The sequence below is a fragment of the Lampris incognitus genome, chromosome 2, assembly GCF_029633865.1.
Source record: "Lampris incognitus isolate fLamInc1 chromosome 2, fLamInc1.hap2, whole genome shotgun sequence".
Lineage (NCBI taxonomy): Eukaryota > Metazoa > Chordata > Actinopteri > Lampriformes > Lampridae > Lampris > Lampris incognitus.
In genome coordinates, this window is record NC_079212.1 from 12936401 (window position 1) to 12964161 (window position 27761).

The 27761-nt window shown below is 43.1% G+C and overlaps 1 protein-coding gene across 1 annotated transcript; it reads right to left on the reverse strand.

Annotated features, from left to right (window-relative positions):
* Positions 1-3654: 3654 nt before the first annotated feature.
* On the reverse strand, positions 3655-27761 carry opn7b (opsin 7, group member b). The gene is made up of 5 exons (XM_056274877.1): positions 27674-27761; positions 27356-27518; positions 25894-26021; positions 4237-4571; positions 3655-4152 (listed from the first exon to the last, which is right to left on the reverse strand). The coding sequence occupies exons 1-5, from the start codon at positions 27759-27761 to the stop codon at positions 3655-3657; spliced, it is 1212 nt and encodes a 403-aa protein (XP_056130852.1).

Sequence of the window (27761 nt, forward strand, 5' to 3'; positions counted from 1 at the left end):
CCCCATCACACTGGGCCCAATATAATATGCATTTGTTGAAGTGCCCTCTCTTGTATACTTTTTTTTTCTCTCCTCCCTTTTTCTCCCCCAATTGTATCCGGCCAATTACCCCGCTCTTCCGAGCCGTCCCGGTCGCTGCTCCACCCCCCTCTGCCGATCCGGGGGGAGGGCTGCAGACTACCACACGCCTCCTCCGATACATGTGGAGTCGCCAGCCGCTTCTTTTCACCTGACAGTGAGGAGTTTCGCCAGGGGGACGTAGCGCGTGGGAGGAACACGTTACTCCCCCCCCCGAACAGGCACTCCGACTGACCAGGGGAGGCGCTAGTGCAGCGACCAGGACACATACCCACATCCGGCTTCCCACCCGCAGACACGGCCAATTGTGCCTGTAGGGACGCCCGACCAAGCCGGAGGTAACACGGGGATTCGAACCGGCGATCCCCGTGTTGGTAGGCAACGGAATAGACCGCCACGCTACCCGGACGCCCTCTCTCGTATACTTTCATCCAGTAAAGAAATGTAGGATACAGCATCTACAGAACTGAATTTGGGCTAACCCCCAGATAAGGGAGCGAGGAGAGGGACCGAGCTGCAGGATGGACTCATGGTGTTAGTGGTCGGGCACAGAAAAAGAAGACGATGACGACATTGTTATCAGAGACAATACAAGAATGATGCACCGCTGTTATCGTAATTTCAGAGGAAAGGTCCCTGTCTTCTGAGCGCTGCGCTGCTTTTCACAGCGGCCGTGATAAGATCAGGGTACAAGGGTGACACGCCATCGATACCCTCTGAAAGCAGTTGCTGCCAATAGCGGGAGAGTGGCTCAGGGAGCACAGTGCTCCCCAGAGGGATCCGATGATGCACACTGACAAAGGGAAAGCGTTGCACTTGAACTGCATTAGTGGGACAAGCTGCTGAACCACAAGACGAGAGACTCGTTTTGCAGCGACACTCTGTGAAAACTGCATTAAAGCCTTGGAAAGCACATTTGTCCATGTTGTGGGCTGTGGAAGGCAATGCTAATGAAATAAATCATGAAATGGCGTCCCGATAAAAAAGCAGTCATGAAGTCAGCAAGTCATGAAGGTCAACCATTATATATGCCTTTCAGCACATCCAATTAATTGTGTCCATGGCAGGTCTTTTTGCTCTTACTTTTTTGATGACTTATGCTGCCTGTGGAAAAACTGAAACTGCTTGGTGGACAAACATTGCAGAGAAGCTCGTCGGCGCTCAGGAGGCCGTTTCTTTCCAGAACAATGTTGGCAAGTTCTGAGGTAAAGCCTTGCGTCTCGTGTTACAAAACCGTTTACTTAACAGCAAGCTCTCAATGGCGAGAGGAGTCTAAAAGGCAAGTGACGGCCACCTACACACGGCCAAAGAAGCCGTTCCTCCGTCTACAACCCAAATGGCTTCAGGCACGTTTTGAATATGCCATTTTACTCATGTTTTCTTTTTTTTTGCTTGTTTGTTTGTGAGTCAGATCCCAAAAAGAAGTCAACTTGCTGTAAGCTACCCTTTAGTGTTTGCACACATGAACTTCTGCACATTTTACCTACACACAGAACACACACACACACACTCGTTTCACTATCCTTATGAGGACCCCTCATTGACTACATTCATTTACTAGCCCTTAACCCTAACCTTAACCACACAAACTACATGCCTAACCCTAACCTAACCCTTACCCTAACCTAACCCTAATCCTTAACCTAACCCTAACCTTACCCTAACCCTAATTCTAACCCTAACCCTAATCCTTAACCTAACCCTAACCTTAACCTAACCCTAATTCTAACCCTAACCTTAACCTAACCCTAATTCTAACCTTAACCCTAAAATAGACCCTTTTCCTTGTGAGGACCTCTGAAATGTCCACACAAGGTAGGAGCTCTCAGGTTTTGCTATCCTAATGAGGACATTTGGTCCACATAAGGATAGCTAAACATGCACACACACACACACACACAAAACCAATCACACTTCTCTCTCTGCTAGATCCCCCCTTGTTAGTGATGTGTCTGTGACTGCTCCATACCAGTTTATTGAAAATTAAAGTCGTCCATTTGGCAATCAGCTCCTGTTCTGCAGTTCAGCGCCCTTGCCCACCACGTTTACGAGAGAGGGCCACGTGTCTGAGCGGAGCTTGTCAAGGAACTCTGAAACATAATTAAACACAGCTCAACCCCGAGGGACTTTTGTTCTGGGTAAATATTTGTTTCTAGTGATGTGGCAATTAACGTCACCTTTTACTGGCATCTGGTAATTACCGAAGCTAATCAGCGTACGTGTAATTAGTTTTCTGTTGGGGATTTCATGTCACACCGAAAAGCAAAGCTGTTCGGGATTTAATGGAAGGTTTATCGTTAGACTTTAAAGGTCAAATCGTTACGTGACACAACATCGAAAAACACTGATCTGCTCTGTACAGCTGACCCCTTCTTCTTTGTTCTGGACGCCTCATGGCGTTTCGTGATGTGTTTTTTTGGTGAGTTCTCTAACATCAGGGACGATCATTCATCTTCTTTTGGCGTTTCCAAACAACGATTTGGGCGACATTAGATTTTAATGAGTATTTTTTTATGGGGCCACACTTATTCCTACCACTGGAACACAGACTGTGTTGTTCACTCGCGGGTTCATTGCTCGGCATAGACGGACGCCGGCGTTCCCTCAGATTAATAAAACAACACATTAAGTCAATTGTAGGATGCCCACATCCTGCTTTCGGGGTATATTCACTTATCTGGCTACAGGCTCACGAAAACAAATCCCATTGGTTCTTCCTCAGCACGCTTGTGCCTCAAGCTGTTCTCCTCTTCGTCTGGTTCTCGGCTCTCCTGTAGTTGGCCCTTGGAGAGCTGTATAGAGGCCGACATCCTGCATCTTGTCAGTTAAGCTAATTGGGGCTCTGAAAGCACCACATGTCCATGGCAGGGTGGAGAAAGACCACATTCCTATGCATATAAAGGACCTTTACCACCAAGTAAAGGACTCAGAATTAGCAAATAACACACATGTATATATTGGTTTCCCAAGAAAACTGATGGAATTTAAATACGAGCTCCTCCCTCTAATCCATTTTGCATGTATTTGCACACTAAATCGTTGAGTGTCTGAGGATAGAGGGTGTTGTCTGTCGTTGTTCACTGCATCCACCTGTTCATCATTGTGTCCACGTCGAGACCTCTGTTACCGGAACCACATTTAAAGGCTATATGAATAAACTTTACTGACTTGATTATCACGACTTCAAGGATTTGCAGTTTCATGCTCAGTGTGGCTCCATCAGTCAGCAGATGGCTATTGGCTCTCATGACCTGACTAAAGTTCATCTTTGTTGTTGCATCTTGGCTGTGTGGCTTACTTAGGTTTGCATCCCTATAGTTGCTTATTTCAGGTAATACAGTATGGTTTTAGGCAGTATCACTTATTTGAGGCAATGGTCAACCTTTCCCACATTAAGAGGGAGGCCTGTTTGGACTTTACAGAGATCGAGATGTTTTTCTGTCAGTCAGTTTTGTCCTTTTCAGTTACATTTTTATCTATTTTCCCAGACTTGCAATTAATCTCTCTTCGAACCTTCCCTGTACTGTCCTCGTCCCCCCGTGTGTCTCATTTTCAGTTGACTATGAGCATGTCCCTCTAGAGGAAGTCACTCTGTACCTCATTGGAGAGCTGACTGACAGCAACTTCGCTTTGTGTCGATCCTGTAAGTATCCTGGCAGTCTGTTGGGGGTTGTAGTCTGGGCAGTTTGCCCCAGATCCAGAGCCCATATCAGGGCAAGGACAGTGCCTGCAGGTCCCATGGTTCTCAGGCAGCCCGTTGGACAGCCTTGTGGCGTTGCACTCCTCTTTGCGTCGGGATCGTGAGCAGGTTACCTTCTGGGTGGAGCTGTGCTGACCGAGACATGGACAGAGTGTCCTGCAGTGTGCCACATCCCGACACAGGGACCGGCGAAAGTTGGGTTTGAAGACCAAATAGACGATTGGGTTGTAAAGGGTGGAGGACTTCGCAAAGATGGCTGCCAAGGCAAATGCCATGGGTGGCACATTTGTTGTGCTGCCAAACGCTGCCCACATCGAGACAATTGCATATGGACTCCATGCTGTGAGGAAGCCGATGCACACCGCCACGGAGAGCTGAGGAGAGAAAAGGGTACAGATGCAATGCACACACACATTTGCGATATTGTTACTTTAGGAAGTGAATGTGTGCATCTTTACCTTAACAATGAGTGCATGAGCGTTGGTGATCTTGTTCTGTGGGGACACATGCTGCTGCACAGCCTGGCGGGAGCCCCGAACGGTCAGTAAGATGAAGGTGTAGGAGAGAAAGATGACGGTGCAGGGAATGATGTAGCAGAAGAAGAAGAGACAGACAATGTAGCTCATAGCCACCTTGCTGTGGTTGGGCGCGTACCAGTCGATGCAGCATGCTGTACCATAAGGCTCTGACCCATACTGGCCCCAGCCAGACAGTGGACCCACGGCAAAAACTCCGGCGTAGCACCAGACCCCTGCAACTAGCAGGCAGGCGTGGTAGTACGAGAACTTGTTACCTGAGGAACAGGGTGATAGAGAAACAGAGGCACAGGAAGGAGGGGACAGAGTACAGACAGATGAGGACATGAAGGAAGGGTAGAGAAACAACAGAATAATAACAATATGCCTCTGGAGCATATTGGGTCTGGTTACCTGAGGCTGGTAATGGGTGAGGGAGAAGGAGCAAAGGAAGGGAGTAGGAGGAAGAAAAGGAGGGATAAAATCCAATAAGAGACACTGTATAATTTTCTTTCTTTTACATTTTTGTCATTAGGAGTACATGATTGACTAACAGCCAACAATTAGTTATCCTCAGTGTGAGACCAGCTTCGTCTAGTCAGAAAGGCACGAACTGAGGAAGCCTCTTGGATGAGAGGCGAAATTCTTCACGGATATATACCAAGTCCGGTTGCACTTTATTCAACTCCTTTGGATAACTCAGTGTGTGTACTACAAATGCTTTAAGTGGCGTCAATTTCACGAGGATTGCATCAGCACGCCCTCTGAGACCATCCTCGCAGGAATGCAAATAGCCAAGAATTAACGCAAGGCTACAATCCTATATTCCCCATTCCTCCCTTTGCATATTTGGAGCTGAAGGGTTCACTACCCTTCAAATCGGACCTCAATCATGATTAGAAAGTGAGCCCGCCTCCCACATGGACACAACATTACATTTAATAGCATATTCATAACGCCAAGAACCCAAACATATATCTGTCATGCTACAAGTGAGGGGATTAGCAGCGAACCGGCTTTACTATGATGTCCTGCTATATGAGGGAAGCATTCAGGAATCTATTATGCAAGCCATTACTCCCAGTCTCCACACTCCAGGCACTGTTGCACATCTGACTCCGTTTTAAGAAATGTAATCACCAGTGCCTTCCCTCAGTGATGGGCGCAGACACTACGGGGCCTTATCTTCAAAGTATATGGTTAATCTCCCTCATATTAAACTGCTCTCGGCATTATACTTTTGAAATTTCGATGGAGTGAGATCAAAGTGTGTCTGATATTCTGATATAATATATATATATACCGTGTACTTCTTTCAAATGGTTCTTGGTTTGTTGCTATGAGTAATTATGCACCAAGAGCAGTGTTTCTCATCCTCTCTTGGATAGGTGCCCCTTCACCTCATAAGCCAAACCTTCTGCTACCCCCATTAGAAAACAGTTTAAAAATAAAGATTGTTTTTTTGAGATTTTTATTTTGGTAAACAAACCAGTTGCTGGCGAGGATTCACCACCCTTCAATAAAAAAAAAAAAAAAGACAAAAAAAAAAAAGAAGACAAAACTGAAGTAATTGTCCTTGGAGCCAAGGAGGAACGATTAAAAGTCAGCGCTCCTCTACAATTGGTAATGTTACAAACCACAAACCAGGCCAGAAATCTTGGTGTAGTCATGCACTCAGACCTGAATTTCAACAGCCACATTAAGACAATTACAAAGTCAGCCTACTATCACCTGAAGAACATGTCAAGAATGACAGGATTTGTCTCAGCAGGATTTGGAAAAACTTGTCCATGCATTTATCTTCAGTCAACTCGACTACTGTAACGGCATCCTCACAAGACTCTCTAAAAAATCAGTCAAACAGCTGCAGCTGATTCAGATCGCTGCTGCTGGAGTCCTTACTAAGACCCAAAAAGTGGACCACATCACTCCAGTCCAGACCTCCCAGGTGGTCTGGGACAGGTCTGCTTTCGTGTCAAAACTAGACATGGAGAGGCAGCTTTCAGTTTGTATGCACCACGTATCTGGAGACTTTTCCGTTTGCTGCCGCCTACTATTAAATCAAAATTAAAGCTTCTCATTATCATCTTACACTGCACTGTAACGTTCACCCTATCTTTTAATTTGTTTTTAAATGTGTTTTTATTGCTCCACGTTTCAGGCCCTGTGATGGCCTGTCCAGCATGTCTCCCCGCCTGCCGCCCAGTGACTGCTGGGATAGGCTCCAGCATCCCTGTGACCCTGGCAACAGGATAAGCGGTTTGGATAATGGATGGATGGATGTTGCTTTTACATTTTGTCTTAATGCCTTTTATGTTTCGTGTAAAGCTCCTTAAATTGCCTTGTTGCTGAAATGAGCTATACAAATAAATTTGCCTTGCCTTGCCTTAGAAATCTGATGTTCTCCCGAAAAACTGGGTCACCACACATTCATCTCACTGCACTTTTCACCTTTCCAGTATGGAGGAACTGGTTTTGGAAATATACTCTAAAGAATAAAAAAAAGCCTCATCACTAGGCAAAAAAACAAAAACAAAAAAAAAACAAAAACATGAGGTCCTGGGTTTGAGCCCCAGAGTAGTCCAACCTTGGGGGTCATCCCAGGTCGTCCTCTGTGTGGAGTTTGCATGTTCTCCCCATGTCTGTGTGGGTTTCCTCCGGGGGCTCCGGTTTCCTCCCACAGTCCAAAGACATGTAGGTCAGGGGAGTCGGCCATACTAAAATTATCCCTAGGTGTGAATGTGTGTGTGTGTGTGTGTGTGTGTGTGTGATGGCCTGGTGGCCTGTCCAGGGTGTCTCCCCGCCTGCCACCCAATGACTGCTGGGATAGGCTCCAGCATCCCCGCGACCCTGAGAGCAGGATAAGCGGTTCAGATAATGGATGGATAAATGCCCCTGAAACTAGGATAGATAGGGGTATTGCTTTCGAGAGGGGGCAAAAACCTCATGATAAAGGGTAACGCTATGACGATAAAGGCATAAAACCAATGCTGCGGTGGCCAGTTAAGTGATCAACTTAGAGCCATATGTGACATGGCTTTACATGATTACCTCTTCATTTGACATTTCTACAAGATCTCTGTGTGAGTGGCTTGTGAAGTTGGGAGATCTTATTAGGGTTTGTTGGGTCGAGAATTTTTTGTATCTTTAAAGAACAAACTAATTATAGCCCATTGTTTATCAAATTGTTCATGTTGCATAATTCCCCTATGGGGATCATTAAAGTTATTCAAAGTCAAAAAAAAAGAAGACTTTGCTCAGAAGTTAGAGATGAATAAAAAAGTTTTAAATTGAGCCAACTGTTATAATAATTGCACCTGCAACAGAAAGGGGAAAAAAAACAGTGAACCATGACTCTTAAACCTTGGCCCTCTGACCACCCTTCCCTAATCTGGAAAAAAAAAGAAGCAAACTACCCGCCTAGCTTACTGTGCCCTCTCCTGCAGTACTGCCAAAGTTACCTATGACAATTCCAGCTCTGAAATAGAAATGAAGACGCTAGTCCAGCCCAGGCAATGCAATGAGCAGCCAGCACAGAGAGAGTGAGACTTATCAGCAAAACAAAAAACAGCTAATTTCCAAACAAATGCAAATCCTCTTTACAAATGATCCCATCATTACTCAAGCTGTGTGTGCACTTCAGTGGAATATGGTGACAACTGTGCAGAACGCATGACAGCCACTCCTTCCTGTCACACCAAACCAACAAAACTTCATGTACATTTTGACGGCACACACACAGCCAAGCAACCATTAGCGACAGACACTTCAGAACCATGGACAGTGACCAGCGGTCATGGCATTTTGGGAGCCCACCCCCACAAACAAGCAATATTGTTTATAAATAACATCATTATATTGGCACCAACATTACATATATATGTTACGGTAAATGTGCATAATGACCACTGAGTTGGTAAATTTACAGATTGACCGCTAATTCTGCATAATGACCGTTTCCCCAAATAAGCCTTAACATATGTATACAAAACAGTGGCCAGAATAAAATTGTTGGCACGGCACCCTATTAGATAATGAATAACTTACCAAATTAAGCTCTAGTGTGGGTTTTCCTTTGCCAATTAACTCCCAACTTTTAATTAAAAGTTAATCTTGAAAAGGGCGTGGATAATAAATTCGCAAATATATATAGCCGCTTCTCATTTGTTGAGCACTTTTATCTACACCATTGATGGTTTACGGAAAAACAAAACACCTAACTCTTTATATATATATATATATATATATATATATATATATATATATATATATATATATATATATATATATATATATACACTACCGTTCAAAAGTTTGGGATCACCCAAACAATTTTGTGTTTTCCATGAAAAGTCACACTTATTCACCACCATATGTTGTGAAATGAATAGAAAATAGAGTCAAGACATTGACAAGGTTAGAAATAATGATTTGTATTTGAAATAAGATTTTTTTTACATCAAACTTTGCTTTCGTCAAAGAATCCTCCATTTGCAGCAATTACAGCATAGCAGACCTTTGGCATTCTAGCTGTTAATTTGTTGAGGTAATCTGGAGAAATTGCACCCCACGCTTCCAGAAGCAGCTCCCACAAGTTGGATTGGTTGGATGGGCACTTCTTTGAGCAGATTGAGTTTCTGGAGCATCACATTTGTGGGGTCAATTAAACGCTCAAAATGGCCAGAAAAAGAGAACTTTCATCTGAAACTCGACAGTCTATTCTTGTTCTTAGAAATGAAATTGAAGATTTCCTACACCGGTGTGTACTACTCCCTTCAGAGGACAGCACAAACAGGCTCTAACAGGTACTATTTAATGAAGATGCCAGTTGGGGACCTGTGAGGCGTCTGTTTCTCAAACTAGAGACTCTAATGTACTTATCTTCTTGCTCAGTTGTGCAACGCGGCCTCCCACTTCTTTTTCTACTCTGGTTAGAGCCTGTTTGTGCTGTCCTCTGAAGGGAGTAGTACACACCGGTGTAGGAAATCTTCAATTTCTTAGCAATTTCTCGCATGGAATAGCCTTCATTTCTAAGAACAAGAATAGACTGTCGAGTTTCAGATGAAAGTTCTCTTTTTCTGGCCATTTTGAGCGTTTAATTGACCCCACAAATGTGATGCTCCAGAAACTCAATCTGCTCAAAGAAGTGCCCATCCAACCAATCCAACTTGTGGGAGCTGCTTCTGGAAGCGTGGGGTGCAATTTCTCCAGATTACCTCAACAAATTAACAGCTAGAATGCCAAAGGTCTGCAATGCTGTAATTGCTGCAAATGGAGGATTCTTTGACGAAAGCAAAGTTTGATGTAAAAAAAATCTTATTTCAAATACAAATCATTATTTCTAACCTTGTCAATGTCTTGACTCTATTTTCTATTCATTTCACAACATATGGTGGTGAATAAGTGTGACTTTTCATGGAAAACACAAAATTGTTTGGGTGATCCCAAACTTTTGAACGGTAGTGTATATGTATGTATATATATGTATGTATATGTATATATATGTATGTATATATATATATATATATATATATATAGCCTTTCCTTGAAGCCCGAATCTGCAAACTGATTACAACTTTGAGTGACTGTATAATCAGCCAATCCAATTTTGATGTGTAGTGACAGAACGCCCCAGGGGCCCTGCGATGCGATGTATCGGTGCTAGCACCTGTGTCATCATCAACTCTGAATTTGAGCCTTTGGCGGGTTGTGAGCAAAATAAGTGCAATGGCCACCACATTCAAAGTTACGAACGATCTTGTTGCCAATCTACTTTGTGTTTTTGGTGAATCTGGTAGGAGTGTTTGCATTTTTTTTACACGTTCTTCCAAATGGATTAAATTACTCAATGAATTTTGTGAGAGAAGGCTGCCACGAGTCTCTCAAGTGAGGCGGAACTTCAACTTCAGGTTGGTGTGCACATTGTTCTTAGTGAACTGAAGGCGCTGCACTGATAATATTGTGGCTATAATTCATTGAATTTGTTGAAGTTGCACAAATGGCTGGTGAACACTACATCAACTGTGTAAACTTGTTTATCACTGCCTGGTGGTATGCATTTGGTCGTGTGTGTGTCTGTCTGTGGCTAATCTTGCAAACTACTGGACCTATCAGCCTAAATTTTTAGTGCACTGTTAATAATAATAATAATAATAATGATAATAACTTTATTTATATAGCACTTTTCTAAAACAATGTTCCAAAGTGCTTTACAAAGAAATAAAACCAGACAAGGCAAAAATAAGAGTAAGACCAAATAAGAGTAAAAATAAAAACAGTATAAATAAATAAAACAAATATTAAACATTTGTAAAAGGTTTCATAAAAAGAAAAGTTTTAAGACAAGATTTAAAAGAAGCTAGAGACATGGTTTGTCTTAGTTCAACAGAAAGAGAGTTCCATAATCTGGGGGCTTGAACAGCAAAAGCCTGATCACCCTTTGTAACAAACTGAGACCAGGGAATAACCAGCAGGGCTCCATCTGTGGATCTGGTTGGTCGAGGGGGTGTATACCAGGTCAATAACTCACAAAAGTATGTAAGAGCAAGACAATTTAAAGCCTTAAAAGTGAGCCATAAAATTTTACAATCAATTCGAAATCTAACAGGGAGCCAGTGTAGGGAGGCAAGCACAGGAGTGATGTGGTCATGCCTCTTTGTCCTGGTAATGAGCTGAGCAGCGGTGTTTTGTACCAACTGCAGACGGTGGAGGAGCCCTTGCTGATACCAGAATAAAGTGCATTGCAACAGTCAAGCCGAGAATAGATAAAAGCATGTACAACTTTTTGCAGATTGGCAATTGATGGAAATGACCTGATTTTGGAGATTAGCTTGAGCTTGAGAAAGCATAACTGCACAAGATGTTTGATTTGATTATCAAAACTGAGGTTAGTATTGAATATTACCCCAAGATTCCTAGCAGCCTGCTTAAGACTACCTGACAGACCACCAAGATTAGTAACAAAAGGGCTGATGGAATTTTCGGGACAGAACAGAATGACCTCAGACTTATCATCACTAAATTTGAGAAAATGTTGGGACATCCAGGATTTAATGTCAGAGAGGCAAGTTGTGAGATTTGCTAGGATCTGTAGGTTTTAGTGGCATGTATAATTGAGTGTCGTCAGCATAAAAATGGCAGAGCACATTGTGATTTTGAATGACCTTTTTTTTAACATGGTGATGCTGGTCACGTGGCTTGGGTCCTGGGCTGTTCCAGTGGCACCTGGACACTGCTTGGCATCCTGTGCATCATATTCTTCATGAATTTTATAATTCCATTATAATTCTGTTATCCTCTTTCAATGTTGCATTCTGTAAATTGTGTAAACACAACATTCATTACAAATTGTCCATTTTGGGAGAGAGAGATCCCTCCTCTGTTGCTGTCCTTGAGGTTTCTTCCCATTTTTTCTCCGTTAAAGTTTTTTTTTAGGGAGTTGTTCCTTTCCGATGTGAGGATCTAAGGGTAGGAGGTTGTGTTGCTGTAAAGCTCCTTGAGGCAAATTTGTAATTCGTGATATTGGGCTATACAAATAAAATAGACTTGACTTGACTATATAGAAAAGAGAAGGGGGCCAAGAACTGAGCCTTGAGGGACACCACAACTCAGCTGAGCCATCGAGGAGGTAGAGTTACCCAGAGCAACAGAAAAAGTTCTGTTGGTGAGGTAAGAGCATAATAAGCTAAGAGCCGAGCCATTGATGCCAATCCAATACCTTAAGTGATGTAAGAGGATGTTATGATCATCTGTGTCAAAGGCAGCACAGTCTAAAAGAACTAAAATCGAGCAGTCACCTCTGTCTGCAGTCAGCAGTAGATCATCAGTGACCTTAACTAGAGCTGTCTCAGTACTATGAGGTGCTCTAAAACCAGACTGGAAACTATTAAACACATTATTAGTGTTCATAAAATAAATCAATTGAGAAGAAATTACCCTCTCCAGAACCTTAGATAGAAAGGACAATTTGAAGATTGGTCTGTAGTTACTTAGGGACAGAGGAATTAATTAGGTTTCTTCAGCAATGGGTGAACAATGTCCTGCTTAAAACTGCCTGGAAAAGAACCAGAGGCCAGAGAGTTATTAAGAATTTGCAGAATAACGGGGCTGATAGTTGAAAATACTTTCTTGAGCAGCGTAGTAGGAATGATGTTTAAGATGCAGGAAGATGAGTTCATACTGGAGACTGTACTCTCTAACATTGAAATTGTAATTGGTTGAAACTGGGTAAAAGAGGCAGAATTAACATGGGGGATGGAATGAATGCAAGAACCTGGCTGGACTTCGGACCTGATATTCTCTACCTTATTTACAAAATGAGTGAGAATTTTGTTGGCCAACTCAATATCAGGTTCAAAAAGAGAGGAAGGACCATTAACAACAGAATCAGTTATGACTGTATGATCAACAACCTCTCATGGTTGCGGTGATTAAAACCTTCAGAAAAAGTTTGTTCTTGCTATTGCCACTTCCTCTCTTCATTCACTCTCTAGCTCACTTGAACAATGCTGCTCTGTATTGCTGCACGCACATGCAGAGTCGATTTAGCTCTGGCAGGGATAGTGCCCATTATGTATTCCGCTATGAGTGTTGAAAATAAAAGAGATGTTGATTGTATTTCGCAAATCAGCAAATAATTCACTGCTGATCTCAGCACAGGAGAACTGGAGGAACACTGGATTAACCAAAAATAACAGTCTTTATTCACCTGGCCACCACGTTTGTTTAACTGACAATATAAGAGGAATTAGATGTGGAAGTGCCATAGACTCCACTGTTAAACTCTGCTATAAGAATTCAATTTCAGGAGTAGGATTAATCGCAGTCACTGCTGGAAATCACCTCAGTGGCCACAATAAAAAAATTTCCCGTGGCTGAGCTATGTTTTTAACTGGTTTTTATTGCTTCAGAATTAATGAGCGTCATTCGCCTACATTCATTTTATACCCTGAAAACCACAACGGTTAAACACATCTGAAGTCTTTTAATAATGGCACCTTCTCCCAGTAGGCGGATTAAGGGGTGTTTTTTTTTTGCCAAATCCGAGCACCAGAGAAGGGGAGATATGCCTGGCAGAGATCTGCACTCTACTAGTGGTTTTTGTGCAATGTGGTGTGCGTGTGCAATCTGGTTGCTCAGGGACATAAAGGAATCTCTGATGGTGATGCTGCAATAGCTGCTACAGTGCACAGTGGTGTGCATTGTGGTTGTTGAAGATCAGCTGTCTTGTTGGTATTAACATGTGCCTGCATATTATCTTTAATGACAATAATTTGAATTGAATTGAATATATAGCACGTGATAGTGTATTTTGTATGTGGCTGTGTTGGCTGTATGTGGCTGTGTGTGTGGGGGGGGTGCAGTTCTTTACTGGAGAAGCTGAGAGTACATCTTTCGCCATCTTACAATGCTGTGATTGCAAGTGTTCGTTCCCCAATCCTCTGTGAATAGTACCTTTAGTTAATGGTCATGGCAATTTGCATACGAAACCGAACACGGGTTTCGGTTGTGATGCAAATGTGCCAGTTTTGGTCATTATGTAACTGTGTTGTTTATAAGGTTGGGGACACCTGCAGTCAGCTGAGACTGACAGACACTTAGACGAGCGATGAAACATTTCTCCCACTAAAGGCTGTGTCCAGATGAACTTGGGATCTAACAGGGTGAAACAGTATCGCTAGCTTACTAATTGAAGCTCCATTGGAGGTTAGCTCGTCTAGTTAATAGCAGTGTGTGTGTGGTTGTAGTGGGTGTGTGTATGTGTGTTTTGTGTGTGTAGGGGTACAGAAAGCAAACTATTTGGTGAAGACGTTTCAAGTAGATTTTAGAAGTATAGCAGGCTAGATCATTATTATAGACGGCTTTGCTCTGACGGGAAGCTTACCTCCACAGATGAAGCTATCTTGGCTGAACTTGGAGAACATAGTTTATCACAATAAAATAGGCCTATCTACTGTGACCTGACGGCGATACATACCAGACTTCTTAGTGTTTGAACTTATTGGTTGCATTTGAAGAACTGGTTTCTATTTATTACAAATGCACTAAGTGCTTTTTGATTGGAAGTCACTATCTGCATTTCAGTTTTAGATGAGATCATTCAAACGTTAGGTATAGGTTAATTTGAATATATTTTTGAGAAGCTATGTATGTAGTTTATTATATACCATGCACAACGCATACGGCATTGACACTTTTGAGGGTAGTTATTCAGTTTAGCTGTCATTTTGACTGATATCCAAGAGGACAAAATTGTCAATCCACATAACAGCATTAAACTGAAACGCTGACAGATCATTTCCACTCGCTCCCACTCAGGCCATTACCCTTAATGTATTTGCAGTTTTAGAAACTATCCAACATTGTGAGGCAGGCATGTGGATATACGTAGGCTGTGGTCAGGGTCTACTTTAGGTCACTGCTGCCTGACAATCCCACAATTCTCATGGCCAATACCACTTACCATCAAGGGAAGTGGTCCTCATCGATTTGCTTAAAGGTGAACTTTAAATCCTCATTTATTGAAATGCAATTTCCAGTTCTGCTATACATCCTGTTGAAAGCATTCCACCAACTCCCCTTTCCTAATTCAACCTCCTATTTCGTGAAACCCTGGAGAGGGGCACAACCAGAGTCCTTTATCCACCTGAGGATCCATCAGCCCCGAGAGCCACTGATGGGTTTTTGATCCAGCATCCCATAGATGCACAGGTTCAACAGCAATCATCAGCAGTCAGAGGATAAGGAGCAATCATGAAGCTCTGGTGCTTTGTTCTTTCATTAGATACCCACAGAGGGGAAAATTCATCCATCGGCAGAGGCTTCACCATACCGGAGTCATGATAGAAACATGATGAAGAGCCCACAGTGGAGGCGGGGAGAACCATTCATGAGATTTAGTGCTGTGATTTAAAGAGTAAATCTGAAAAACGTCCCCAGTGTCCAATTTCCACTGTAACTTTATTGCACTATCAGGATCCACTAAGAGAGTGGTGGTATCATAAGAAATCTCTAAATGCTTTTTCAGCACGCCTAAGTCTCTGTATTATACACATCATAAATAGGAGTTTTTAACTTTGTATATCCCTTTTAGAGTTTTTTTTGTACTGCTAACAAGCATCGGTCAATACTAACAGGACTTTTTCAAAACTTTTCATACATTCTGCATTACTAACATGCATCTTGGCCAAACAGTCTCACCTGCAAAACTCACTCAACCACCAAACACTTCTTACATGTCTCAAAATAAGCTTGTTCGACCACAACACTGGCAACAGTTCTCACTCGGAGAGCATAGATTGTCACTCATAACACAATGACCTTAAAAAAAAACCCCACTAACAACAGGGGGCATTACATAAATGTTGAACTTTTATCTTTGAAGTCTGAGTGATTTTTCACATAAATCAGTATTTAATTGACTACTAAAATACACGTATGAAGAATCAATCAGAAATGCAACAATTTGCTTCAAATCGTAATTTACTTGTGAAAAACAAAAAGTTGAAAAAAAATTCCTGAAACTCCAGGGCTGCAATAATAATTACAAACAAAAACAAAAAAACAAAAACAAAAAACAACCCAACAACATATGTAATCACTCATACTGTACAGTACTGTGAGGGTTCTAGACCCCCCTCCCCTGCATTTGGCCACAAGTTCTCATCAACATCACATCAAATGTCTTCTGTGGTGGTGCATCTTGCAAAGTATCTTCCGGAACATCTAATCCAACCCTGGCAGGTTTCAGTAGACGTGTCCCCACATCCTGCATTGATGGCATCCAGTAGGCACATCTGGTCATGTGGATGGTGGTCATAAACCTTCCACCTCCATACAGAGAAAAACTGCTCTATGGGGTTTAGGAAGGGGGAGTGTGGAGGAAGGAATAGTACTGACATCCTGAGATGTGCAGCAAACCAGTCTGTGACTGCAGCAGAGTGGTGGAATGCCATATTATCACACACAACAACAAAGCTAGGGGAGTTTCTGCCCCTCGACTTCTCTCCTCCGCTGGCACAAGTCCATTATGGAGGTCATCCAGAAAAGAAATGAGCCTCTCTGTACTGTAGGGGCCAACTAGTGGTTTGTGTAATAGCAAACAGTGCTGCACACATTGGGCTGTTAGCTCCTCTCTGGCCTGGGACATCCATGGCTGCTCTCTGTCCAATCACGCATTTCTTCTCCTGCGGCGTGCTTGTGCCAGGTTGAATCAAGTTTCATCCACAAAGAGGAATGTTTGTGCAGCTTTCCTGGCTTCCATCTACATTACTCTCTAAAATACAGTAAATCCAAAGTTTTAGAGTACTTAACTTTATGCATAGCTGTGTATGTACCCTGTTATGTTACTGAACAGACATCTTACCTGGACATATTGATACTGAGGTTCTTTCACATGTTCACCGTTTCTCTCAAAGGGTACAGTGAACATCTGCTTCATCCTTAATTTTATATTTCTCTAGTACTCTGCCAATTGCCGTTGCGCTGACCGTATTCACATTCCCAAAACTGATATTGTCTGCCAGCGCTGTCCCAAATTCCCTGCAGTTTTACTGCAGGGAATTTGTTACCATGTTAACAATGGCAATTTTCTGCACACCTGAAACTATTCTTCCTCTCCCTCCTGTGGGAGGCAACCTTTGGATTCTACTGTAAATCACGAAACAATCAATATATTTCAACATGTCAGTACATGTAAAACTGTAAACATACTGCATCGTACTGTAATATGTAGTTCACTGAAGTATGCACATCTGACCTGTTGTTTTGCCGGAAAATTCATACTATTGATGCAACCGTTGAACACTGCAGATTTGGTTGCACCCTTAAACCGGCCTCTTTCATGGTCAATCATTGTGGCCCTTATCTCATCAGAGACCACCACTCTTGGTCTTCCTCCACACATTCTCCCTCTACTGCCACGCTTCTTCCCCCACCAACCTATCTTCACTGATCCATGTCTCCAAACAAAATCATTCCGGAGCAGACCCATTTTGTCCGTTTGGTAATGAAACTCAAAACGGGATACCTGGGTAGGCTTTCAGCTGAAATTGCAATCAGCTGTGTTTGGAATAATTATTATTATAATTTCATTTTATTGTAAATATTCTTTTGATATTTTCTATACAGTTCAATATGGTTACTGCATAAATGCATGAAATTTGCCAACATTCTGTTTTGAATGTGTTTTTAACAGTTCTGTAAACAATGTGTCAGCATTTGAAAATGTGCTGCGGGGTGTCCAGGTAACATAGCAGTCAATTCCATTGCCTACCAACATGGGGATCGCCAGTTCGAATCCCCGTGTTACCTCCAGCTTGGTCAGGCGTCCCTACAGACACAACTGGCCATGCCTGCAGATGGGAAGCCGGATGTGTCCTGGCTGCTGCACTAGTGCCTCCTCTGGTCAGTTCGGGGCGCCTATTCGGGGGGGGGGACTGGTGGGGGGGGGATAGCGTGAGCCTCCCATGCACTACGTCCTCCTGGCGAAACTCCTCACTGTCAGGTGAAAAGAAGCGGCTCCACATGTATCGGAGGAAGCATGTGGTAGTCTGCAGCCCTCCCCGGATCGGCAGAGGGTGTGGGGCAGCGACCGGGACGGCTCGGAAGAGTGGGGTAATTGGCCGGATACAATTGGGGAGAAAAAGGGGCAACTCTTTACTGGCAGGTCTCCCTGCATCACTTTCAAACCTCTGCAAATGATCCAGAATGCAGCGGCACGTCTGGTCTTCAACCGACCCAAAACAGCACATGTCACTCTGCTGTTCACATCCACTCCACTGTCTCCCAGTTGCTGCTCGCATCAAATTCAAAACCTTAATGCTCGCTTACAAAACAGCAACCAAAACGGCTCCCGCCTACCTGAATTCCCTCGTTCAGGTCTACACTCATTCCCGTTACTACGCTCTGCCAATGAAAGGTGCTTGGCATTTCCGCCACAATGGGGCCCTAATTTACTAGCCAGACTCTTCTATAGTTCCCCAGTGGTGGAACTAGTTACCAAACTCCATTCGATCCGCTGAGTCCCTCTCCATCTTTAAGAAGAAGCGAAAGACCCAGCTCTTTCTCGAACACCTCCACATCTGATGGTGTTAAAAAAAAATGCATTGTCTTTGTGCACTGCCTGTTGACCCCTATATGTCCTATTGGACTTGAACCTAATTTTTGGCACTTATTTGTGTTGTTGTCTCCTGACTAGATCCTTGCTTGTGTTGTATTAACTCAGATGTACATCGCTTCGGATAAAGCGTCTGCTAAATGAAATTGTAAATTGTAATAACAATAATGGATTACATTATATAGCACTTTATCTAGACACATCTCAACAAAAGACCCTTTGCCTAGTTAATCTGTGATAGTTTGTCCGTTATACATTTCACCTCATCCTCATTCATTTTCAAAACAAGGATCTCAACTATAGTGTTCCTCTCTATAATTCTCCTCCTTGCATATCTACACAGAATTATACACAGCTGCTTTTATATGGTCCTCCATGCTGCTTATCTATGAATATGCAGTACAGGCAATAATTTATCAAGCAGAAGCATATCATTTCGTTGCTAATGAGGAAAATTGATTAAAAAAAGAACCATCAATCATGTAGTCTCTTAAGATCAATAAAATGGCAAGAAAGCATTTGTAAAGGTTAAAGCTCTGCGGTCATCTTGATACTAAGCATGGGTCTATTATCCACTACTGTTGGTCTGAGGTTTGCCTTTTCAAGAAAAATATATACATCAAAATGATAGGTCCAATTATTTTTCCTTCTTATAAAATGAGGACATTTGACAAAGAACAAAAAATAAATAAATAAATAAATAAATAAAGGGCTTGCTTGTTAAGGCATACGAATAGCATAATATAGTCACCTGTGGAAATAGCCAGCGTTACACAAAATACGATAACAAGAACGATTCAACGCTAATCTAACAAATTTACGCTACCTTAGAAACTTCATTATTAGAGTTTGTAAATCATAGATGGCATAGTTTCCCAACTGTTCAACATCCGCCTGCTTAGATATGTTTAAATTTGCACACTCACTCTTTTCTGCAAGCAGCAGAATTATGACCTAAAATTTCTAGTGCCCTGTCCAGGGTGTCTCCCCGCTTGCCGCCCAGTGACTATTGGGATAGGCTCCCGCATCCCCGCGACCCTGAGAGCAGCATAAGCGGTTTGGCTAATGGATGGATGGATGAACTTCTAGCGGGATTCTGTTTACATAAACGGTATGACAGGCCATGGTCATCAACGTCAACAGCACAAGTTAAGCTGAGAACATCTCTCACTTGCAAAAATCAGGCTTTGCCTCTTTTGTACGGCACATGCGGTGCGATACACTGGTGGCACAAATTTCTTTTTTGTGGCCCCGTTACGGTTGAAATATATGAACACACACTTTAACCAAATTCAAGAAGTTTGTTATTTTCTCAGACCTGACGTTGTAGTCCATGCTGAAATTAATGTGGTAATCTGACACCAAAGCTGGAGGCCAAAGCGTGTGTCGTCAGCAGCTCACAAATTTGATCCAGCTTTTCTCTCTCCCCCCGTGGAAGAAAACACCCTCTGAGACTTTTGCCTTGACTATGTTAGTAGGAGCAACGATAATTCTAGCTGCTTTTGCAGGGGGAAGACAGAAATGGGAAATAAGTGCACAGAGAGAGCAGACGACAGACACAGTTGCTGAGTGAGCATGCATGAGCATAGCGCTTACAGGGTGGCGCTTGTTTATTTTCTCACATTTTTGTGTGTGTTTCTGTGCATATGTGTACTGTACAAGTTAGCGAGGGAACAAGAGGACAGCAGAGTTCAGCGGTGTATCTGTGAACTGTGTATGTTTGTACCCGGTTCCTTGTGACTAAGTCTTGTAACTGCATAATTATTTGTGCTCATCTGCATTTCAAACAATGTTATTTGTGAGGCCTGTAGTCTCTGGGGCTTCAGTGTTCTCCATTATAGACTTTTCCTCTGGAAAACAGAGGGAAGAAGCTCTTCCATAACACAATTTTGACTACAGTTACATGTTTCCATAGGTGACAATCTTTCAGTTCAGACAACTACACTTGAAACTAAAAGGAAGCTGGAGGATTGGATCTACCGTGAACTTGGATAACCTCGAAGATCTAAGGATAATTAAGTAATTTACCATTTCTGTGCACAGAATTGCTGACAATTCATGCCTATTATTACCCACGGTTTTCCTAGAGATGGAAATGTGCTGACAAGCGAGGAGAGTGTGTTGAGAAGGTGGAAGGAGCACTTTGAGGGGCTGATGAATGAAGAAAATGAGAGAGAGAGAAGGTTGGATGATGTGGGGATAGTGAATCAGGAAGTACGGTGGACTATAGGGGTGGGGTGGGGGGGAAATCACTTCACGCTAGAATTGCGATTCTTATCTTCTATGATTCTGAATAGATTCAAAAATTCCCAAAATCCATCTTTAAAAACACTTTTTTCTTCCAGTCTTACGTAGCCTCCTCGCTGCTGGCAATGTTTCTTCATTTTTCTCCCCAATTGAATCTGGCAAATTACCCTGCTCTTTTTTAGCCGTCCCGGTTGCCACTCCACCCCCTCTCTGCCAATCCGGGGGGGGAGGGGGGGTGCCCCGACCAACCAGAGGAGGTGCTAATGCAGCGACCAGGACGTTGACGTGCCGCGCACCTGTTCCGGCTTCCAGAAAACACGACAGTGGCTAGTCGGTCGCTGCAAACGTTAGCTCCTGGTAGCCTTTCTAAAAATGGAGCAGCAACAAATTCAGCCAGTCTCATCATCATTGAAGGCAAGCGTTTGGGTGCATTTTGGATTTTACAGTCTCCCCGGGGAAGACGGAGCTCGACACGACTCGTTCAATATGCAAGATTTACAAAATGAAAGTTAAATATTTCGGGAACTCTACAAATGTTAGGTGTCACATCACACGTCATCACCCAGAGCTGAAAGAAGCGGAACAACGACCTCCTGCAACATTAACAAAAAACCAACGCCGCACACTGCACCACTTCACCAAACTCCCAGCCGATTCTGAACGGGCAAAAAAAATAATAAAAAAAATCCTAGATCCATCGGCTGCTTCATTTCAAAAGACCTGCGCCCCTACAGCGTAGTAGACAATGAAGTCTTTTAGATTTATGATCCAGACAACTGAGCTAAAGTACGACATACCATAACTTTTTCAAATATAAAAACCACATAATCTTATACACACTTAGTCTGCTTTCATGCCATAATTTGCCACACCGACTTCTTAGCGCACCGCGGACTGGAGTAGATCCTGAAATCAGCACCCCTATGTGCCAAATCTAAAATCGCTTTTGAATCGGGAATCCTTTTGAATTGAAAATTGATTTTGAATCGAATCATGACCCCAAGAATCGAAATCGAATCGATGCGTGAGATTCCGTAACATTCCCACCCCTAGTGGACTAGCAAGGAGGAAGTGAGGGCAGGTATGAAGAGGATGAAGAGTGGAAAGGCAGTTGGTCCTGATGACATACCTGTGGAAGCATGGAGATGTTTAGGAGAGATGGCAGTGGGGTTTTTAACTAGAGAAGAGGAATGAAAGTCAATAGGGGCAAGATGGAATACATATGTGTGAATGAGAGGGAGGACTAGAATGGTGAGGATGCAAGGAGTAGAGATGATGAAGGTGGATGAGTTTAAATACTTGGGGTCAACTGTTCAAAGTAACGGGGAGTGCAGAGGAGGTGAAGAAGAGAGTGCAGGCAGGGTGGAGTGGGTGGAGAAGAGTGTCGGGAGGGATTTGCGACAGAAGGGTACCAGCAAGAGTTAAAGGGAAGGTTTACAAGATGGTTGTGAGACCAGCTATGATATATGGTTTGGAGACAGTGGCACTGATGAAAAGACAGGAGGCAGAGCTGGAGGTGGCAGAGTTGAAGATGCTAAGATTTTCATTGGGAGTGACGAAGAAGGACAGGATTAGGAACGAGCATATTAGAGGGACCGCTCAGGTTGGACGGTTTGGAGACAAAGCAAGACAGGCAAGACTGAGATGGTTTGGACGTGCGGAAGAGAGATGCTGGGTATATTGGTAGAAGGATGCTGAATATGGAGCTGCCAGGCAAGAGGAAAACAGGAAGGCCAAAGAGGAGATTTATGGATGTGGTGAGGGAGGACATGCAGGTGGCTGGCGTGACAGAGGAAGATGCAGAGGACAAGAAGAGATGGAAACAGATGATCTGCTGTGGCGAACCCTAACAGGAGCAGCCAGACGTAGTAGTTGTAGTAGATTACACATGGCTTTCTAAATTAATTATGATTTTGGTAAGTGGCATTCTGATAAATGACCTCTATTTCCCAGGAGAGAAATAAACCAATAAACCCATGCAATGACGGTTTAATGGGCAAATTAAGTAGCACCAGAGGAGTCTTGAACGGAATCTACAGTAAGTTGAAGCCATAATTGATATGAAAACATTCACCCATTAAACTGTTATACAGAATCATAGCTCACCAGACCATTAAATGAGTAGTCTAAAAAGTGTCATGGTAAACGTGTGAGACTAAATCAATGGGCCTGAGTTCTATTTTTCCACAAAGCTGACTGTGATCCTTGGAGGTTTGTGTTGGAAACATGAGGAATCATATATGGGAAATCTCATCGGTTTGAGTGGTAAAAAGATTCATTGTACTTGTTAGTGGTCTGTTGCTTTGCATTTCTGCAAATCAAAACGAAGACCCAGCACACAGTAGCGGACCGTGGGGTCTTGCATTGGGCCTTCAATGGTCAGACTGATGACCCTGCCATGCACACACACACAGACACACACAGACACACACACACACACACACACAGACACACAGACACACAAAGTGCACTCGTTTGCCTCAAGCACCACTAACATCGAAACAATATGCAAACTACGTCATTAATGAAAGGTAGAAGCTCATACAGCTCCACATCTGTACTGTATTGGGTGCGTGGTTGTGGAAAAGTATCACAAGAAACAGAATACCGGCACTCACAGATCAATAGTCTTCTTATTTATTGTGGGCAAAAGTGAACGTGTTTCAGCTAAAAGCCATCAGCAGCGTCTTCGCTGTTTGTGCCCACAATAAATAAGACTAATGTCTTCTTATCTGTGAGTGCTGGTTTTCTCTGTCATTAATTCCACATGAAAATAAGTCCATTACAAAATCGCCTTCCGACACCTGATATCTCATTGTGCTCAAACCACCGGCTCAGCAGGCTGAAGCAACGCAAACCTAGTTATTTCTCCTACTAAGACAAAAGCATTAGCAAACCTCCCAACCGGCCATCCGATGGCCAAGACGTTCACTCATGCTGCTCAATAATCACCCAACAGTTAAGGAAAGATTTTTTTTCCCAAAGATACGAATTAACCCATATATCTCAAAGCAGCCAATACGAGCATTATCATCAACAATCTCAATCCCCTCTGTAGGTAATTAACAGAGCAGGACCAACCAGTCACTTGAAAACAAAATCCTTCCTTCGCTCAGTGAAGTGCCTAACCAAGCCCTTTCCTGCCTGCGTGGGCCCTTCGAGCTTAGGTGTTGGTCTGTCCCTTCCAGATATTTTTTTATCTTGAAAACTTCGCCTGGAAAATGGAATCTGACGCAAATCAGCTATGTCGATTTCTTTTGCCATTCTTCTTGCTTATCCACTAAGTATTCGCGAATGCCCGGAAGATGTCGGGATATTTTCTTGCACTACAACTCGACAAAATATGACTGGCTAAGACAACTGTCAAAATCAAATTCATGTCCACGTTGACTTGAATTACACAGGCGTTCGGTACAGCTACTGAAGGTCCTGGCTTGGGGGAGTTGCTGATTCACCCAGATACCATGAGAAGAAAAATTGTGATTGGTCCATTTCCCATTCCGTTATATTAACCCACTGTTTGCCAAGACACATTAGTCCAAGTTTATAACATCCATCCATCCATTATCCAAGCCGCTTATCTTAATTAGGGTCGCGGGATGCTGGAGCCTATCCCGGCAGTCATTGGGCAGCAGGCAGGGAGACACCCTGGACAGGCCGCCAGAGGGCTGAGACATTCACACCTAGGGACAATTTAGTACGGCCGATTCACCTGAGCTACATGTCTTTGGACTGTGGGAGGAAACCAGAGCGCCCGGAGGAAACCCACACAGACACGGGGAGAACATGCAAACTCCACACAGAGGGCAACCTAGGATGACCCCTAAGGATGGACAACCCCGGGATTCGAACCCAGGACCTTCTTGCTGTGAGGTGACCATGTTAACCACTGCGCCACCATGCCACCAAGTTTATAACAATGATCTAGAAATTATTATTAATTTTTCAGTGAATAAAATAATCAAAAAATATTCATTACGAGTACAAAAATTATTTCAATATTTTCTCTTAGGCCTAAATACCTTGAAGGCCCAGAGGGTTCCCCCCTGCCAGCACACAAACAACTATACACACACACTCACACGCCAGCCATGAAAGTTGACTTCAGAGAGATGATCTCACGTCCAAATGTTCACTGATTCCCACAAAAGCCATGACGCATCTTCCAACAGCTGTATGTCCTTGGCCAAGGCACTCATACATGCTTAATTATCATGTCACTACAGGAGGATTGACTTTAATCATTTGAATGTGAGTGTGTTGTAATGTACCATACGCACACACATGCACAGACAATAATGCCTATGGAAGCTCCAAAACGAAATTATAAAATTTTTATTTTGCACCCGTTTCCTGTCTTTCCTCAAGTTTTCTTTCAAGAAAGGATAAGAGTTGAGGAGTTTCTCTCCTCAAGACTGAAATTCATTTGTTTCTGATCTTAATACAGACACGCCAAAGCCTCTCTTGTTGCCCTGCTTTGCGCTTGGTTACCAAGGCCTCAAGAGATGGTACCATCAATTAAAAACTTTGTGGGAGGAAGTCTAGTAGAGAGAGACAGATAGAGAGCAACAGAGTGAGAAACAGAGAGAAAAAGAGAGTGAGAGATAGCTTGATATCAGCGTCCGCGTTAGAGGCAAAGCTAATCGCACACAATTAATTGGCCCTCCAAATGCCTTTCTCTAATACCCAAATGCATTTGCATGATCAAATAGATATTCTAATTAACTGATAATGCATGAGAATACAAACTGATTTGATGTGCTACATGGTAAATATAGCGTTTTGTTGTCCTTACTTAAGTGTATTGTAATTCTCCTTGAGTCACCCTTGCCAAGTTTTAAGGCTCCGGTTGTCTTCTTCTGAGCTCTGGTAATGGCTAAACTTGAAAAGAAGTTGGTCTTAACCACAATAATAGCATAGTTATATAAGAACTTTGACATTTTTCCTCCTTGTTATGACCATGGCCTGCTTTCAAAGAAACAAAGTTGATTGTTTGACTGCTTTAAGTAGCCTACACTAAACATTTGGATGTCAGACGATGAGCTTGTAAACCTGTTAAAATAAACCTCATGTGTATTACCTAACATCAATAGGTAGACCTATTTTGCCAATGCTTGCCCTGTAAACACAATGATTACCAAGAGCAAGAGCTCATTAGTTTCAGACTGAATAATGAGGCAAAGCAAATGTTGAGTTCAGGATAAACTGGGCAAAGAGAGTGCGGCTGGTTGTCTTACCATAATTGGGACAGCACACCTTCAGCCAGCAGACGCATGAAAGCACCGTCAGGTTGGTTAGACTGCTCAGGCCAAACAGGACACCACAGAATGCGTAGACAAGACAACTGATCTGATTAAACAGCCACCTAGAGGAGGGGAGAGGGAGAGAAAGACATGCGAGTAGAAAGAGTAGAAGGAAAGAACAAGAGAGAGACACAGAAAGAGAGGGAGATGAAAGTAACAGAAAAGAGTAAAGATAAAGAGGGAGAGAGGAGAGAGCATCCTTATTCTTTCCTTTTGGGGGGGGATTTCCCCCCCCTTTTTTCTCCCCAATTGTACTTGGCCAATTACCCCACTCTTCTGAGCCATCCCGGTTGCTGCTCCACCCCCTCTGCCGATCTGGGGAGGGCTGCAGACTACCACGTGCCTCCTCCGATACATGTGGAGTCGACAGCCACTTCTTTTCACCTGACAGTGACGAGTTTCGCCAGGGGGACGTAGCGCGTGGGAGGATTACGCTAATCCGTCCAGTTCCCCCTTCCCCCTGAACAGGCGCCCCAACCGACCAGAGGAGGTGCTAGTGCAGCAACCAGGACACATACCTACATCCGGCTACCTCACCCACGGACACGGCCAATTGTGTCTGTAGGCACACCAGACCAAGCCGGTGGTAACACGGGGATTCGAACCGCCTTCCCCGTGTTGGTAGGCAACGGAATAGACCACTACGCTACCCGGACACCCTCCTTATTTTTTCCTGACTGGCATTCTGATCGCAAGCTAGAATTTCTTAACCAGCTGACATTACAATCTGATAGTAAATCAAAAGATTAGTATTACGCAGATGCATCTGGAAAGAAATGTTCAAACTAATGTAACTTGCCACCACAGCAACTCTGACAGTCGCTTTAATCAGCTGTATTGATTAACCAGTCACCTATTTGGATGAGACCAAAGCATCAAGGAAGGAAAGAAGGGATTGGCCACAAGCTCTGTAATGGCTAAACTGAAGACATTTTGGCCTTAAGCACGTTCAGACCATAATAAGATTAGAACTGTGACTTTTTCACAGTGATATCACTATGACCCGCTTCTAGACAAACACACAATGTCGACTGTAAGGCTGCTTTAGGTTCACTTGACATGTAAATGTCAGATGACAACCGTTAGAACCAGGGAATCACAACCCATTTAATGTCTGTTAGCTATGACTAACAGCTTAGCCTGTTTAGCAAAGGCTTCTTCTTGTAAACATGGAAGAGTACTGGGTAATATTTACTGTTTCTCCCCTTAGACGATCTTTATACCTTTCAAATTGAGAAGTGCGAGAGAAAGAAACTGCTGTCTGTTTCCCCATTTATCATTCTTTAAATTAAATGTTTCCTCATCTGTAGTCTCTTTTTTCCCTTTTTTTTCAATCACACTTCACATCAGTCTTTTCGATTCTCTCAATGGAGGGAGTAAACGAATGCGTCCTCACCTATGAGCAAAGGCTGAAGGGATGGCCAGTGGAAAGAGGGTGATGGTCATGCTAAGGTCGCTGATGGCCAGGTTGACCACGAAGAACTCTGCTGGCTTCAGGGAGGACTTCTTCCTATAAGCCACAAAAAGCAGAATCCCATTTCCCAACAGAGACAGCACACCTAGCAAAGACAAAGGAAAAACAAAAACACAATGTGTCAGTTATACTGAGGGAGGCATGGAGAGCTGGAGTAATGCAGGACGGGTGCTGCATCTGAATTCATATTTGTGTGCGGTAGTTAAAGGCTTTTAATATTTCAATTAAAACGAGACTTACCAAATATGGTATAGATAGTCCCCATGAGCATGTCATTCTCCTTGGATAAACTGGACATAAACAAAAATGTTTCAGAGGCATTTCCCAT